Source organism: Somniosus microcephalus, chromosome 34 (genome assembly GCF_052327205.1).
Source record: "Somniosus microcephalus isolate GS21.2 chromosome 34, FLI_Smic_1.0, whole genome shotgun sequence".
Lineage (NCBI taxonomy): Eukaryota > Metazoa > Chordata > Chondrichthyes > Squaliformes > Somniosidae > Somniosus > Somniosus microcephalus.
Window position 1 is genome coordinate 6,951,858 of NC_141020.1, and position 17,643 is coordinate 6,969,500.

The 17,643-nt window shown below is 48.7% G+C and overlaps 1 protein-coding gene across 1 annotated transcript in view; it reads left to right on the forward strand.

Moving 5' to 3' along the window:
- Positions 1-15,661, forward strand: part of sirt2 (sirtuin 2 (silent mating type information regulation 2, homolog) 2 (S. cerevisiae)) — a 56,996-nt gene extending 41,335 nt beyond the window's left edge. Inside the window, 5 exon segments of the mRNA XM_085973295.1 lie at positions 1,855-1,883; positions 1,886-1,905; positions 5,388-5,455; positions 12,064-12,130; positions 14,756-15,661. Of these exon segments, the coding sequence (XP_085829421.1) occupies positions 1,855-1,883; positions 1,886-1,905; positions 5,388-5,455; positions 12,064-12,130; positions 14,756-14,923 (352 nt within the window). The 3' untranslated portion in view covers positions 14,924-15,661.
- Positions 15,662-17,643: the final 1,982 nt, after the last annotated feature.

A 17,643-nucleotide genomic window follows, 5' to 3' on the forward strand; every position in this document is an offset into this window, starting at 1 on the left:
CTGCTGCCGCTTTGAGCAGCATGTCCCACATTTTCCTGGTAATTCAGTGGCCTTGATTATGAACGGTTCCTCATCTGTTTTTTCCCCCTCCCAGTAAATTTTGTGTTTGTTGCGATTTACATAAGAAATAGGAGCAGGAATCGGCCATTCGGCCCCTCGAGCCTGCTCCGCCATTCAGTAAGATCATGGCTGATCTTCTACCTCAGCTCCACTTTTCCGCCCAATCTCCATATCCCTGGATTCCCCTAGAGTCCAAAAATCTATCGATCTCAGCCTTGAATATACTCAACGACTGAGCCCTCTGGGGCAGAGTTTTCCAAAGATTCACCACCCTCTGAGTGAAGAATTCCTCCTCATCTCAGTCTTAAATGGCCGACCCCTTATCCTGAGACTGTGACCCCTGGTTCTAGACTCTCCAGCCAGGGGAAACAACCTCTCAGCATCTACCCTGTCGAGCCCCCTCAGAATTTTATACGTTTCAACGAGATCACCTCTCATTCTTCTAAACTCCAGAGACTATAGGCCCAATCTACTCAATCGCCCCTCGGAGGACAACCCGCTCGTCCCCAGGGATTAATCTGGCGAACCTTCGTTGCACCCCCGCCTTAGGCAAGGAGACCAAAACTGTACGCGGTACTCCAGGTGTGTTCTCTGCAAAGCCCTGCATAACTGCAGCTATTTGCCCAAGGGATGAGAAGGCCTCACGGCCAACACCGAGCCAGTCCTAAACTGGCATCCAAACACAAGCGCTTTTCAGTAGGGGCTGCTGCATAGTGATCAGGAGCAGGGACATGGGCTGATTTCATTTTAATGTGTTTTTTTTTACTGCTTCCTAATCCAATATAAACCCCCCACCCCCCTACCGTCGACATACCGGCAGTTCCTTTATCAGCACTGGGTCACAATTTTATTTTATTCATTCGCGGGATGTGGGCGTCGCTGGCAAGGCCGGCATTTATTACCCATCCCCTAATTGCCCCTTGAGAAGGTGGTGGTGGTGAGCCACCTTCTTGAACCGCTGCAGTCCCGTGCGGTGACGGTGCTCCCACAGCGCTGTTCCCGCTAAGCCACGCAGCTGCGCCGTAATGGGAAAAGTGCCGCTCACCGGCTTCTCCATTGTAAACACCGCACGCACTCGCGGAAATTTAAAGGGACCGCGTGCTAAAAGAAACAGGCCGCGCGGAACAAAGCGCCGCTTACAGGGAACATTGTCCCACAGCGCTGTTAAGGTAGGGATTTCCAGGATTTTGACCCAGTGATGATGAAGGATTGGCCGATATATTTCCAAATCGGGACGGTGTGTGACTTGGAGGAGAACTTGGAGGTGGTGGTTGTTTCCCCATACGCCTGCCGCTGCCCTTCCAGATGGTTGGGCGGTGCTGTCAAAGAATCCTGGAACTCCCTCCCTAACAGGAGCACCTACACCACACGGGACAGCAGCGGTTCAAGAAGGCGGCCCACCACCACCTTCTCGACGGGTGAGTAGTGACGGGCAATCAGTGCCGGCCTGGCCAGTGACGCTCACATCCCGAGATTGTTCATTTTTTTTTAAAAAAGCACCACCCAACCTTGAGATCAGCCAACACGGCACAGACTGTGGAATAAAACAGGAACCGGGCCCTGTGTGATTCTGCACGTCAGGCCTCACTTTGTTTAAAGCTGCTCGTGTGGTATTTGATGTGAGAAGTGTAGAAGGATGAGCTGCTCCCCACAGCGCTGACTTAATCACTTGAAATAGATCTGATCCGAATCTGTGTTGCTTCTCGTGACTCTACAGGAAGTTAGGATGTTGCGCTGTGTGCTGTGGTTCACAAGGGTATTGTGCTAATGATGTTTTCTTCCCCTCTCACTCAGGGTGTCTGACACAACACCAAGGCTTCTCATTACAAGGAGATCACTCGTCAAGTAGGTACCAGCACCGGAGATGCTCCGGCAGTTGCATTTCTAGCTTGGCTGCGTAACTATTTATTAACTCTTCCCCCCCCCCCCCCCGTACCATCCCACACTGAACCTATTTCCACCTCCAGAACATCGCCTGTCTCCGCCTTTGCCTCAGCTCATCTGCTGCTGAAACCCTCATCCATGCCTTTGTTACCTCTAGACTTGACTATTCCAACGCACTCCTGGCTGGCCTCCCACATTCCACCCTCCGTAAACTTGAGGTCAACCAAAACTCTGCTGCCCGTGTCCTAAGAAAATAAGAAATAGGAGCAGGAGTCGGCCATTCGGCCCCTCGAGCCTGCTCCGCCATTCAGTAAGATCATGGCTGACCTTTGACCTCAACTCCACTTTCCGGCATTATCCCCATATCCCTTGATTCCCTTAATATTCACATTTCTCCACATTATATTCCATTTGCCATATTCTTGCCCACTCAGCCTGTCTGTATCACCCTTGAAGCCTCTTTGCATCCTCCTCACAACTTACAATCCCTTTGTATCGTCAGCAAACTTGGAAATATTACATTTGCTCCCCTCATCCAAGTCATTGATACAGATTGTGAATAGCTGAGGCCCAAGCACTGATCCTTGCGATACCCCACTAGTTACAGCCTGCCAACCCGAAAATGACCTGTTTATTCCCACTCTCTGTTTTCTGTCTGTTAACCCATCCTCAATCCATGCCAGTATATTACCCCCAATCCCATGAGGCCTCATTTTGTTTAATAACCTCTTGTGTGGCACCTTATCGAATGCCTTCTGAAAATCCAAATACACCACATCCATTGGTTCACCCTTATCTATTCTGCTAGTTACAACCTCAAAAACTCTAACAGATTCGTCAAACGATTTCCCTTTCATAAATCCATGTTGACTCCTATTATTATTTTCTAAGTGCCCTGTTACCACATCCTTAATAATAGATTCTAGCATTTTTCCTACTACTGATATCAGACTAACTGGTCTGTAGTTCCCCATTTTCTCTGGTCCTAACTTGCACCAAGTCCCGTTCGCCCATCACCCCCTGTGCTCGCTGACCTACATTGGCTCCCGGTTAAGCAGCGCCTCGATTTCAAAATTCTCATCCTTGTTTTCAAATCCCTCCATGGCCTTGCCCCTCCCTATCTCTGTAACCTCCAGCCTCACAACCCCCCGAGATCTCTGCGCTCCTCTAATTCTGCCCTCTTGAGGATCCCTGATTTTAATCGCTCCACCATTGGCAGCTGTGCCTTCAGCTGCCTGGGCCCTGAGCTCTGGAATTCCCTCCCTAAACCTCTCCGCCTCTCTCCCTCTCTTTCCTCATTTAAGACACTCCTTAACCAAGCTTTTAGTCATCTGCCCTAATATCTCCTTTTTGTGGCTCGGTGTCAAATTTTGTTTTATAACTTTCCTATGAAGCGCCTTGGGACATTTTACTATGTTAAAAGCGCTAAATAAATACAAGTTGTTGTTTCTGTATCTGAAAGGGTCTGGTAGAGTAGTGGTTATAGGAACGAGAGAGACCTTGCATTTATATAGCGCCTTTCACGACCTCAGAACATCCCACTTCCCACAGACTCTGTGTTCTTGCCCGGTGTCCGTACGCGCCCACTTTTAGCAGGGAACTGACCATAGAAACATAGAAGATAGGAGCAGGAGTAGGCCATTCGGCCCCTCGAGCCTGCTCCGCCATTCAATGAGATCATGGCTGATCATCCAAACTCAGTACCCTGTCCCTGCTTTCTCCCCATATCCCTTGATCCCTTTAGCCTTAAGAAATATATCCAACTCCTTGAATATATTTAATGAATTGGCCTCTACTGCCTTGTATGGCAGAGAATTCCACAGGTTCACCACTCTCTGGGTGTAGAAATTCCTCCTAATTTCTGTCCTAAATGGCTTACCCCTTATCCTTAGACTGTGACCCCAGGTTCTGGACTCCCCAACCATCAGGAATATCCTTCCTGCATCTAGTCTGTCCAGTCCTGTTAGAATTTTATAAGTTTCAATGAGATCCTCTCTCATTCTTCTAAACTCCAGCGAGTATAAGCCCAATCGACCCAATCTCTCTTTATACGTCATTCCTGCCATCCCACCTATCAGTCTGATGAATCTTTGCTGAACTCCTTCCATGGCAAGAACATCCTTCCTCAGATAAGGTGACCAAAACTGCACACAATACTCCAGGTGTGGTCTCACCAAGGCCCTGTACAACTGCAGCAAGACATCCTTGCTCCTGTACTTGAATCCTCTCGCTACGAAGGCCAACATACCATTTGCCTTCTTAACCGCCTGCTGCACCTGCATGCTTACCTTCAGCGACTGGTGCACAAGGACACCCAGGTCTCGTTGCATTTCCCCTTCTCCCAATCTATTGCCATTCAAATAATAATCAGGAGCAGGAAGCCTGGCTGATGTCTTTTCTTCCTACTCTAATCCACGGGTTCTGAGGCCAACTGATGTTGGTCAGGAAGCATTTATTCACACCGAGGGTAGTGGATATCTGGAACTCCCTTCCCTGAAATGCTGTGGGGGCGGGAAGGGGGGGGGGGGGCCAATTGAAAATGTCCAAACTGAGATTGGTAGATTTTTGTTCGGTTATGGTACTGAGCGTTAGGGACCCAATGCGGGTAGATGGAGATGAGGTACAGATCAGCCATGATCTCATTGAATGGCGGAACAGGCTCGAGGGGCTGAATGGCCTCCTCCTGTTCCTATGTTCCTCAGTACAGACTGTGACTCAAACCTAAGATCTAGTCTACAAAAGCAAAATACTGCAGATGTTGGAAATCTGCAATAAAAAGAGGAAATGCTGGAAATACTCAGCCGGTCGGGCAGCATCTGTGGCGAGAGAAACAAGAGTTAACGTTTCAGGTCGACGACCTTTTGTCTGTATGGGTCAGTGCTTCCCAGGCAGTATCTTTTCCCAGCATAAACCATTGGTTTGGGTGAGGCCGTGGCTCAGTGGGCAGCACACTCGCCTCTTGAGTCAGAAGATTGTGGGTTCAAGCCCCACTCCAGAGACTTGAGCACAAAATCCGGGCTGGCACTCCCAGCGCAGTACTGAGGGAGTGCTGCACTGCCGGAGGTGCCGTCTTTCGGATGAGACGTTAAACCGAGGCCCCGTCTGCTCTCTCAGGTGGATGTAAAAGATCCCGCGGCCACTCTTTCGAAGAAGAGCAGGGGGGAGTTCTCCCCGGTGTCCTGGGGCCAATATTTACTCCTCAATCCTCATCACTAAAAACATGATCTGGTCATTGTCACATTGCTGTTTGTGGGAGTTTGCTGTGCGCAAATTGGCTGCCGCGTTTCCTACATTACAACAGTGACTCCACTTCAAAAAAGTACTTCATTGGCTGTAAAGTGCTTTGGGACGTCCGGTGTTGGTGAAAGGCGCTATAGAAATGCAAGTCTTTTTTATTTCCTCCTCTTACGTTGATTTCCCTGATTTTTCTTTCTCTCCTTCAGGGTGACCCCGTGATGGCGTTACTCGGCCTCGGAAATACCCTTGACTTTGATTCAGAAAGAGCCTACAGGCAAGTATTTGAACAAATAATGTTTCACATTCGCGCGCATTAGTGCTACACACACCCTTGGAGCTGAAGACATTTTCAGGTTTTTCCCATTTAAGCTTTAATCTGGAGGTACCTGGAGTGGATTTGGAAAGTTGCAATCAGAGAATCATAGGCCTAGAAATTGGGTTGAGGCGCCAAGTTCGCCTGGGTGCTGATTGTTGCGCTGCGTTCGAAATAATACCGATCGCCAAAAATTCAGTTTCAGCGTCCCTAGAGGAGGCGAGGCTCGAGGCGCTCCACGTCCCTCTTAGGGCGCTGAAACTGAATATCGCAGCGCAACGTGCTGCAGCACGGCACGCTGCGGTACTGCTGGCCTTCTTCCCATTGTTAAGGGGGAGGGGCCTGCAACAGCACGATCCCCGATCGCGAGTGCCGGCAAAAGAGCCCGGCACCGAGGAGAAGTGCCGGGCTCTCGGGAAACAGCCGGCAATGCCGCGGGGGGGGGGGATCAGGAGGCCGGGGACGGAGGTGCTGGCAGGCGGCCGCCGAAAAAAGCAGCCGCCCCACACCTCCACCTTAACTTGCGCACTGCCGGCACAGTAAGGCCTCGTGAACCAGGCGCGCCGTTCGCTACCAAATATCGCGATCGGGGCGCTAATGGGGCGCTGCGCACACCGACGACGTCATCGGTGGCAGCGTAGCGCAACAGGCTAACGCCACCATTAGCGCCCCTGCTGAATATCGCGGGAGGCGCAGCCAGTGGTGCTACAGCCACTGACTGCCTCTTTAGGCGCTAACAGGTGGCGCTACTCACCCAATTTCTCCCCCATAGAATAGTACAGCACTGAAGAAGGCCTTTCAGCCCATCAAGTCTGTGCCGGCTCTTTCGAAGAGCAATCCAGTCAGTCCCACTCCCCCGCTCTTTCCCCAGATCCCTGCAATTTTTTCTCCTTCAAGTATTCATCCAATTTCCTTTTTTGAAGGCTACTATTGAATCTGTATCCACCGCCCTATCAGGCAGCGCATTCCAAATCCTAACCGTTCGTGTAACAGACTTTTCCTCATGTCGCCTCTGGTTCTTTTGCCAATCACCTTAAATCTGTGCCCTCTCGTTATCCATCCTTCTGCCACTGGAAACAGTTTCTCCTTGTTTACTCTATCTAAACCCTTCATGATTTTAAACACCTCTGTTAAATCTGCTCTTAGCCTTCTCTGCTCTAAGGAGGCGAGGAGGGTTTATCTGACAGACGGCGCTCTGGGAAGCGAGATGCTGCAGCATAAATAGATGCTTGGGGTTCCATAAATAGGGAAGTCGGAGCAAATATGAGGTTCGAAAGAGGACCAAAACTAGGAGATTAAAAAGTATAGAAGGGAAATGAGGAGCGATTAGACAACCTAACGAGGAATATGAAAGGAGACTGGAACAGAGGATTTTGTAAGCACATGGCAAATAAAAGGCTAGTAAAGGAAGGCACAACCACCTAGAGACTAAGGGGAGCTTTTGGAGGCGGGACTCCCACTTGTCGGGTTTCAGTCCCGCCTCCAACAACTTGTGGCCAACCCACGTTATTTTCCCTTGATTGACCTTGTTAAGCCCGCCCAGTGGGCTTAGCAGGCCAATTAAGGGGAAGCTGGATACAGAGAATGTCAACGTATGACGTTTCATCTGTCAACATTTTTATTTGACAGATGAATTGTCATCGTTTGCCAGCTCTGTGAAGCTGTCAAACACTGACATTCTCTGTAGTTTGATGAGGTCTTGTATTCAAGTCTCATCAAACCTATCTACTGAGCAGAAATTAGATGGTTGCTGCATTGGAGAATGCAACGGCCATCTGTCATCTCTACCGCGGAGGTCTGAGACTCTCCGCATACAAACCGACTGAAGCCTGCAGGAAGAAACAAAAGTAAGTACACGTTTAAAAACACTTTGCACTCACCTCAGATACTCACCTCTCCACACTTGCACCCATCACTTACCTTCACACCACACTTTTGCACCCTCGCAGACCCAGTACTCGCCTCGCTGACCCTGGCTGGGTTCGCAGCCTTCGGGAAGCCCGCACTTGTGAGGGCAAAAAGGGGAGAATCCTATTTTCTGCCTGTTAACTACCTGTTAACAGGCAGTTACTGGGCTTTAATCCCTTCCCGCCTCCAAGGAGACTGGACCCGGCGCGGGACGGCTACCCACCTCCCAGGAAGATGGCATAGAGGTGGGCTGGGGGTGGATTGGACACCCGCCCCCAAATTCTGCCATTTTCCTGGCAGTCCCGCCTCCCCAGGGCTGGCAAGATCGCGCCCTAGGTGTACTTGAGAGTAAGGAAATGGAGATACTTAATACCTTTCACCTCAGTTTTTGCAAAAGAAGCTAAAAGTAAGTCTGAGGGAGTATCTGAGGAGATGTGGCAGAGTTGGAGATAAGTATTCTAAAGGAAAGTGTAATTAAAAATAGTTAAATAAACTAAAAGTATCAAAGTCAGCAGCCCCTGTTGGGATCCATCCCACAACACTGAAGGAGGTTGGGGTGGAGATATTGGAGGCACTGGCCATAATTCTCCAAACAAATCCTTTGTAAATGGAGATGGTGTCAAAGAACTTGAGGGTGGCAAATGTGGCACTCTTATTTAAGAAAGAGAAAAGGGGGGAAGTCACGAAATTATAGACCAGTCTTGTCTTAGTGATGGATAAACTTGGCTAGCCTGTTCTGCCTTTCAATGAGATCATGGCTGATCTGTATCCTGGCTCCATCCACCTACCTTGGCTCTCTATCCCTTGATGCCCTTGGCTGGCAAAAATCCATCGATCTCCGATTTAAAATCATTAATTTCATAACATAGGATGATTTTCTTTTTATTCGTTCACGGGATGTGGGCGTCGCTGGCAAGGCCAGCATTTATTGCCCATTCCTAGTTGCCCCTGGAGAAGGTGGTGGTGAGCCGCCCTCTTGAACCGCTGCAGTCCGTGTGGTGAAGGTGCTCCCACAGTGCTGTTAGGGAGGGAGTTCCAGGATTTTGACCCAGCGACGATGAAGGAACGGCCGATATATTTCCAAGTCAGGATGGTGTGTGTGACTTGGAGGGGAACTTGGAGGTGGCGGTGTTCCCATGCGCCTGCTGCCCCTGTCCTTCTAGGTGGTGGAGGTCGCGGGTTTGGGAGGTGCTGCTGAAGATTAGGATAGTCAGCCTGCGTTTGCAAAGGGAAGGTCATACTTGATTGAATTTTTGAGGCAATCAAAAGTATATAGTAAAAGGAGATGCAGTTGTAAATACGGATTTTCAGAAGGTGGATCTAAGAGACTTATGGTCAGAGGCTAGGTATTCTGTGGCGAGTGTCTCACCTCCTGACTCCCCAAAGCCTTTCCACCATCTACAAGGCACAAGTCAGGAGTGTGATGGAATACTCTCCACTTGCCTGGATGAGTGCAGCTCCAACAACACTCAAGAAGCTCGACACCATCCAGGACAAAGCAGCCCGCTTGATTGGCACCCCATCCACCACCTTAAACATTCACTCCCTCCACCACCGGCGCACCGTGGCTGCAGTGTGTACCATCTACAAGATGCACTGCAGCAACTCGCCAAGGCTTCTTCAGCAGCACCTCCCAAACCCGCGACCTCTTCCACCTAGAAGGACAAGGGCAGCAGGCGCATGGGAACACCACCACCTCCAAGTTCCTCTCCAAGTCACACTGCATCCTGACTTGGAAATATATCGGCCGTTCCTTCATCGTCGCTGGGTCAAAATCCTGGAACTCCCTCCCTAACAGCACTGTGGGAGCACCTTCACCACACGGACTGCAGTGGTTCAAGAAGGCGGCTCACCACCACCTTCTCAAGGGCAATTAGGGGATGGGCAATAAATGCTGGTCTTGCCAGCGACACCCACATCCCATAAACGAATAAAAAAACAAAACAAATGAAGGCACATGGTATTAAGGGAAGTGTAGCGATATGGATGGCAGTAGGGCAGAAGGACAACAGTAGGTGTTAAGTAACAACAGAAAATGCTGGAAAAACTCAGCAAGTCAGGCAACATCCGTGGAGAGAAATTTGAGTTGGCGTTTCGGGTTTGACCCTTCTTCAAGTTTTGAAGAAGGGTCAAACCCGAAACGTCAACTCAAATTTCTCTCCACGGATGTTGCCTGACTTGCTGAGTTTTTCCAGCATTTTCTGTTGTTATTTCGGATTTCCAACATCTGCAGTATTTTGCTATCGTAGTAGGTGTTAAGTAGCTGTTTTATTCAGATTGGCAGGATGGTGTGCTGCAGGGATCTGTGCTCGGACCTTGTTTTCCGTTTGTAGAAATGATTTGGGCACATGCACAAGAGGAAGGATATTTAAGTACGCTGACACTAAACGAGCAAAATGAGGAAGACAAGAAAGCAACGGAAAACAGGAACAGGTTCGCAGAATGCCAAAGTGGGGGGCAGCTAGAGTTCAACACAGAGAAATGTGAAGTAAACATAGAAGATAGGAGCAGGAGTCGGCCATTCGGCCCCTCGAGCCTGCTCCGCCATTCAGTGCGATCATGGCTGATCATCCAAACTCAGTAATCTGTCCCTGCTTTCTCCCCATATCCCTTGATCTATTTAGCCTTAAGAAATATATCCAACTCCTTCTTGAATATATTTAATATTTAATGAATTGGCCTCTACTGCCTTCTGTGGTAGAGAATTCCACAGGTTCACCACTCTCTGGGTGAAGAAATTCCTCCTCAAGTCAGTCCTAAATGGCTTACCCCTTATCCTTAGACTGTGACCCCTGGTTCTGGACTCCCCGACCATCAGGAACATCCTTCCTGCATCTAGTCTGTCTAGTCCTGTTAGAATTTTATAAGTTTCAATGAGATCCCCTCTCATTCTTCTAAACTCCAGCGAGTATAAGCCCAATCGACCCAATCTCTCCTCATACGTCATTCCTGCCATCCCAGGTATCAGTCTGGTGAATCTTCGCTGCATTCCTTCCATGGCAAGAACATCCTTCCTCAGATAAGGCGACCAAAACTGCACACAATACTCAAGGTGTGGTCTCACCAAGGCCCTGTACAACTGCAGCAAGACATCCTTGTTCCTGTACTCAAACCCTCTCGTTACGAAGGCCAACATACCATTTGCCGCCTTAAGCGCCTGCTGCACCTGCATGCTTACCTTCAGTGGACTGAAGTAGATCACTTGTACGAAGAACTTGCATTTCTCCAGCGCCTTTCTCGACCTCAGGACGTCCCAAAGCGCTTTACAGCCATTGAAGTACTTTTTGAAGTGTAGTCACTGTAGGGAACGCGGCAGTCAAAATTGTGCATAGCAAGCTCCCACAAACAGCAATGTGTTAAAGACCAGATAATCTGTTTTTTAGTGATGTTGGTTGAGGGATAAATATTGGCCCAGGACACCGGGGAGAACTCCCCCTGCTATTCTTCGAAATAGTGGCCGTGGGATCTTTTACATCCACCCGAGAGAGCAGACGGGGCCTCGGTTTAACGTCTCATCCGAAAGGTCGTCGTCGTACGTGTCTTCACAGTGTTCCCTTTGGGGAACTGTATGAAGTGGTGAAAGGATTTCTGGCTGCGATTAACATCCTTCCGTGACCGTAACCATCTTCGTACCAGCCAGTAGGGTGGTTAGTCCTATAGTGGGAGGGTTTTACGGGCTCCCACAACCCATACGAGGGGGGGGGGGGCCACCCACACCCACGGACGCAAGTATCCCGCTGGATGCCAACCCAGAATTTAGAGCCAGAGCTCCGACTCCACTTGCCGGGACTGTCTGGAGCGGGGTTCGAAACCCTACGCCTTCTGGCCCAGCGGCGGGGATGCTACCGCTACGCCAAAGGCCCACTCCATATCCGAAAGGTGGAAAAGAACAGTGACGGGAAGTATACTCTAAATAATAAGATTCTTAACAGTGGAGGAACTGCGAGATCGTGGGGTGCAGATACAGGAATCTTTAAGGGCAGGTAGAAAAGGCCATAAAGAAACAAATGAGATTCTGGGCTTCACAAGCAGGGGCATTGAATATAAAAGGAAGTCAGTGCTGTTGAATTTGTTAAATACATCGGTTAGGCCACAATTGGGAGTATTGTGTGTCGCTCTGGGTACCTTTATAGATGGCATATTGGAGCCAAGGGAAGGTGATACTGAAGATTTGCGAGAATGAACTTATGAGGAAAGGTTGGAAAAATTGAGACTTTTCATAGAATGAAGTTGTCTTACAGCACAGGAGGAAGCCGCTCATGCCTGCGCCGGCTCTCTGGAAGAGCGATCCAATTTGTCCCACTCCCTCCGCTCTTTCCCCATAACCCTGCCTTTTTTTCTCCTTCAAGTATTTATCCAATTCCCTTTTGAAAGTTATAATTGAATCTGCTTCCACCACCCTTTCAGGCAGCGCGTTCCAGATCATCATAACGCCCAGTGTAAAAGAAATTCTCCTGATTTCACCTTTGGTGTCAAACTTTTGTTGCTGTTTGATTGCTGCAGACCGGATCGGGGTGGAATAATGCACCTTTGCCACGCCGACGTTTCTATATCTCCACCCAACAGGACGGCGGCCAGATGGCGCAGATGGGTTTGGCTATAACGGGATGTCCCCACGCGTTACTCCTCGGCCCTGAAATTGCACCATTTTGTCTCCCCAGGGATGTGGCTTACGTGGGTTCGTGTGACAATGGCTGCCTTGCTCTCACTGATCTGCTGGGTTGGAAGGTACGGTAATATGTCTTTTACACCCCAAACCTCCCTTTGGGCCCCCCCCCTGTATCTCGGGCTCTGACCAATTAGCTGGTCACCGTGCGACAAAATAACTCGCCAAGTGACCAGCTACAACATTCAGGACATCGTCCAAGACCTTTTACAAAGGGTTAGTGCACTATTCTTTCACCTCAGGATCTGGCTTAGTGTTCAGGCCCGACTGATGGAAGGATAATGTACTCTGACTGCCAGATGTAAGGGCACTCTGTAAAATAAGTGATTGAGTCAGTCAGTCAGTCGCTGAAGGTAAGCATGCAGGTGCAGCAGGCGGTTAAGAAGGCAAATGGTATGTTGGCCTTCGTAGTGAGAGGGTTTGAGTACAGGAACAAGGATCTCTTGCTGCAGTTGTACAGGGCCTTGGTGAGACCACACCTTGAGTATTGTGTGCAGTTTTGGTCACCTTATCTGAGGAAGGATGTTCTTGCCATGGAGGGAGTGCCAGCAAAGATTCACCAGACTGATACCTGGGATGGCAGGAATGACGTATGAGGAGAGATTGGGTCGATTGGGCTTATACTTGCTGGAGTTTAGAAGAATGAGAGGGGATCTCATTGAAACTTATAAAATCCTAACAGGACTAGACAGACTAGATGCAGGAAGGATGTTCCTGATGGCGGGGGAGTCCAGAACCAGGGGTCACAGTCTAGGGATAAGGGGTAAGCCATTTAGGACAGAGATGAGGAATTTCTTCACCCAGAGAGTGGTGAACCTGTGGAATTCTCTACCACAGAAGGCAGTAGAGGCCAATTCATTAAATATATTCAAGAAGGAGTTAGATATATTTCTTAAGGCTAAAGGGATCAAGGGATATGGGGAGAAAGCAGGGACAGGGTACTGAATTTGGATGATCAGCCATGATCTCATTAAATGGCAGAACAGGCTCGAGGGGCCGAATGGCCGACTCCTGCTCCTATCTTCTATGTTTCCATGTCTACATCTCAGAGTTAAGGTCCACAGCACGAAAGCTTTTCACAGTTTTGGCACTGAATTGTCACTCAAAATCCAGAGCGTCAGCTTGGCTCGGTTGGTAGCACTCTTCCCTCAGTGTCAGCTTGTGAATTCAAAACCTCCCTCCAGGATTGGCCCTATAACCTCGGCTGTATTGGGGAGGGCTGCATTGTTGGGGGGGTGCCATCTTCCAGATGAGATGTTCACCCGAGCTCCTGCTGGATGTATGAGATCCCACGGTAGGATTCAAAAGAGTTGGCAGCTCTTCCAATGTCTTGACCCTCGCCCATCGCCGAAAACAGGTTAGCGGTCTTACTGTTTGTAGGTCCTGGGCACGTTAGCCGACATCAGCGACAATGACAGTACTTCAGAAGCAGTTCATTGCTTGTTACGTGCTTTGGCCATTTCGAAGATGTGATCAAGTGCGATGTTCTTCCCTATCGTAAGGATGGGAATTGGAACTGTCACACTGTGCAGTTCATAGAAACATAGAGGATAGGAGCAGGAGTTGGCCATTCGGCCCCTCGAGCCTGCTCCGCCATTCAATGAGATCATGGCTGATCATCCAAACTCAGTACCCGGTCCCTGCTTTCTCCCCATATCCCTTTAGCCTTAAGAAATATATCCAACTCCTTCTTAAATATATTTAATGAATTGGCCTCTACTGCCTTCTGTGGTAGAGAATTCCACAGGTTCACCACTCTCTGGGTGAAGAAATTCCTCCTCATCTCAGTCCTAAATGGCTTACCCCTTATCCTTAGACTGTGACCCCTGGTTCTGGACTCCCCCGCCATCGGGAACATCCTTCCTGCATCTAGTCTGTCTAGTCCTGTTAGAATTTTATAAGTTTCAATGAGATCCCCTCTCATTCTTCTAAACTCTAGCGAATATAAGCCTAATCGACCCATTCTCTCCTCATACGTCATTCCTGCCATCCCAGGTATCAGCCTGGTGAATCTTCGCTGAACTCCCTCCATGGCAAGAACATCCTTCCTCAGATAAGGCGACCAAAACTGCACACAATACTCAAGGTGTGGTCTCAGAGGTTTTCTGTTGAAGTTGTGAGGGCAGGGTAGAGCCTGAGAGACTGGAGTTCTTGTTTCCAAATTCCTCCATGGCCCTCGCCCCCACCCTATCTCCGTAACATCCTCCAGCCCTACAACACTCCCAGATCTCTGCGCTCCTCCAATTCTGGCCTCTTGTGCATCCCCCAATTTTAATCGCTCCACCATTGGCGGCCGTGCCTTCAGCTGCCTGGGCCCTAAGCTCTGGAATTCCCTCCCTAAACCTCTCCGCCTCTCTCTCCTTTTAAGATGCTCCTTAAAACCTACCTCTTTGACCAAGCTTTTGGTCACCTGCCCTAATATCTCCTTATGTGGCTCGGTGTCAAATTTTGTTTGTTAACGCTCCTGTGAAGCACCATGGGACGTTTTACTATGTTAAAGACACTAAGTTGTTGTTGATGATGTTGACATTGTGGGAAACATATTCAAAAGCGAGTGTGGTTTCCATATTTTATCTATCATCGTTGATTATGTGGTCAGGTTTACACGCGGTGTATAAGTTAGAGTATTCCACCCCCCCCCCCCCCCCCCTCTATTTCTACACATTTTAGTTTAAATCTTTGTGCAGGAAGAGCTTGAAGAAATCGTGAAGAAAGAACATGCTTTGATAGAGAGTAAAACCGAGAGCTCCCAGGCCTTGGCCCGCTCCCAGGCTCCGGATGAAAAGAAAAGCGAACAGGTGGCAGAGAAAAGCGAGCAGGCGGCAGAGACCGAGGCGGAAAAGCCAGCTGCCTGAAAAAAGGATGCCGGTCAGACAGACCATAGCCCCAAATAACCAGGCCAGATGGCTTGTCAGTGAGCTGTCTTAAATACTTTGTGTTAACTGCATTGAAGGGTGACTGTACACTTATGGGGCTTTGTCCCCTCCTCCTATTAGAATGTCAAAATTAACCATGTAGCATACAACGGAAAGATGATTCTTGTCAGAATTTTGCTCCTCCACCACTAGTTGTCGCTAGTTTGCTTTGCCTTTTCCAGTTTGATTACAGACATCTAGTGGCAGGAACGAGTATAGCCGGGCATGGATGTAACTGCAGCAAAATTAACAGCAAGCGTTCTTTTCCTCTGTGTCTTTTAAAAAAAATTGAAATCCTTCTGGCTCATTCCTGTAAATTAAGTGGGGGCTGACTCGTTGCTATCTGGGAAACTCGAAAGCGGTAAATTGTAAATAAAGTTTGTGTTGGGTTAGTTACATTAACTGAAAATGCTTTGTGTGTGAGAGAGAGAGAGCGAGAGCACTCGTCTGGAAAGAGCGAGCAGCACTGATTGACGGAGAAGGGAAGCCTGTGACTCACTGGGTGGAAAGCGTCCCATAGAAATACAGAGTGGTGAAGCTTAAACTTTGAACGCCTTAACCCTAACATCTTTAAATCCCGCTCGATATGCATCTACAGGTATTTAATCTTTCTATAATAATTATATATATATATATGAAGGATGATTCTGGTGTTAAATAAAACTTCGTATTATTTCAGTTAGATTCTCTTGTGATTTATTTGATTGCCACCCCACCCGGCTCTCTGACATGGTAGACTTCCAGATATTTTCTGTTTTGATGTGCGTGTATTGTGAACTGTGAGTCATTACAAGGCATCTTGTCTCTAAGAGGCTCTGAGGACAATTGCAGTTTCCCTACTGTCACCCGGCAGAGAATTGAACTAGGTTCCATAGACGAGGCTGGCATTCCTTCGAGTGTAGGAGATTAAGGGGTGATCTCATTGAGGTGTTTAGGATGATTAAAGGATTTGATGGGGTAGACAGGGAGAAACTGTTTCCTCTGGTGGGGGGAGTCCAGAACAAGGAGGAACAACCAATGTTCCCCCTCAATTTTTTCTTGGGCCGCACGACCCCTTTAAGGGGCTGCGCAGCCCGTTCAAAAATCCGCCCGAGCATCATTTATTGTGAGGGGAATTGAATACAAAAGTAGGGAGGTTATGCTTCAGTTATACAGGCCATTGGTGAGACCACATCTGGAGTACTGTGTACAGTATTGGTCTCCTTATTTAAGGAAGGATGTAAATGCATTGGAAACAGTTCAGAGAAGGTTTACTAGACTAATACCTGGAATGGGCGGGTTGTCTTATGAGGAAAGGTTGGACAGGCTAGGCTTGTATCCGCTGGAGTTTAGAAGAGTAAGAGGTGACTTGATTGAAACATATAAGATCCTGAGGGGTCTGGACAGGGGGGATGTGGAGAGGATGTTTCCTCTTGTGGGAGAATCTAGAACTAGGGGTCACTGTTTAAAAATAAGGGGTCGCCCATTTAAGACGGAGATGAGAAATTTTTTCTCAGAGGGTCGTGAGTCTTTGGAACTCTCTTCCTCAGAGGGCGGTGGAAGCAGAGTCTTTGAATGTTTTTAAGGCAGAGGTAGATAGATTCTTGGTAAGCAAGGGGGTGAAAGGTTATCGGGGGGTAGGCGGGAATGTGGAGTAATCGGATCAGCCATGATCTTATTGAAAGGTGGAGCAGGCTCGAGGGGCCGAGTGGCCGACTCCTGCTCCTAATTCTTGTGTTCGAATGTCTTTGCATTTAAGAGCTGGCTGCACAGCAGCTTAAAGGGACCACTGGGCATAACCATAAAGACCTCGGCCGTTCAGGGGTGATGTCAGGAAGCACTTCTTCACACAAAGGGTTAGTGGAAATCTGGAACTCTCTGCCCCAAAAAGCTGTTGAGGTCAATTGAAAATATCATGGCTGAAACTGATATGTTGAGTATGTTCTAACAAAAATCTAAGAATTAGGAGCAGGAGTTGGCCATTCGGCCCCTCGGGCCTGCTCCGCCATTCAATAGGATCATGGCTGATCTTTGACCTCAACTCCACTCTCCCGCCCGATCTCCATATCCCTCGATTCCCCTAGAGTTCAAAAATCTATCGATCTCAGCCTTGAATATACTCAACGACTGAGCATCCACAGCCCTCTGGGGCAGAGAATTCCAAAGATTCACAACCCTCTGAGGCAAGGGTATTAAGGTTAATGGAACCAAGGCGGGTAGATGGAGTTAAGAAACAGATCAGCCATGATCTAATTTAATGGCAGAACAGGCTCGAGGGGCTGAATGGCCTCCCCCTGTTCCTTTGAATGCTGGAAATAGATAACAGGTCAGGAGAACAGACAGGTTGAAAGGTCTTAGGTATAGACTCTTGTTGAAACTCGGACAAAGGCTATATTGGCTTGATTGGCACCCCATCCACCACCTTAAACATTCACTCCCTCCACCACCGGCGCACCGTGGCTGCAGTGTGTACCATCTACAAGATGCACTGCAGCAACTTGCCAAGGCTTCTTCAGCAGCACCTCCCAAACCCGCGACCTCTTCCACCTAGAAGGACAAGGGCAGCAGGCGCATGGGAACACCACCACCTCCAAGTTCCCCTCCAAGTCACACACCATCCTGACTTGGAAATATATCGGCCGTTCCTTCATCGTCGCTGGGTCAAAATCCTGGAACTCCCT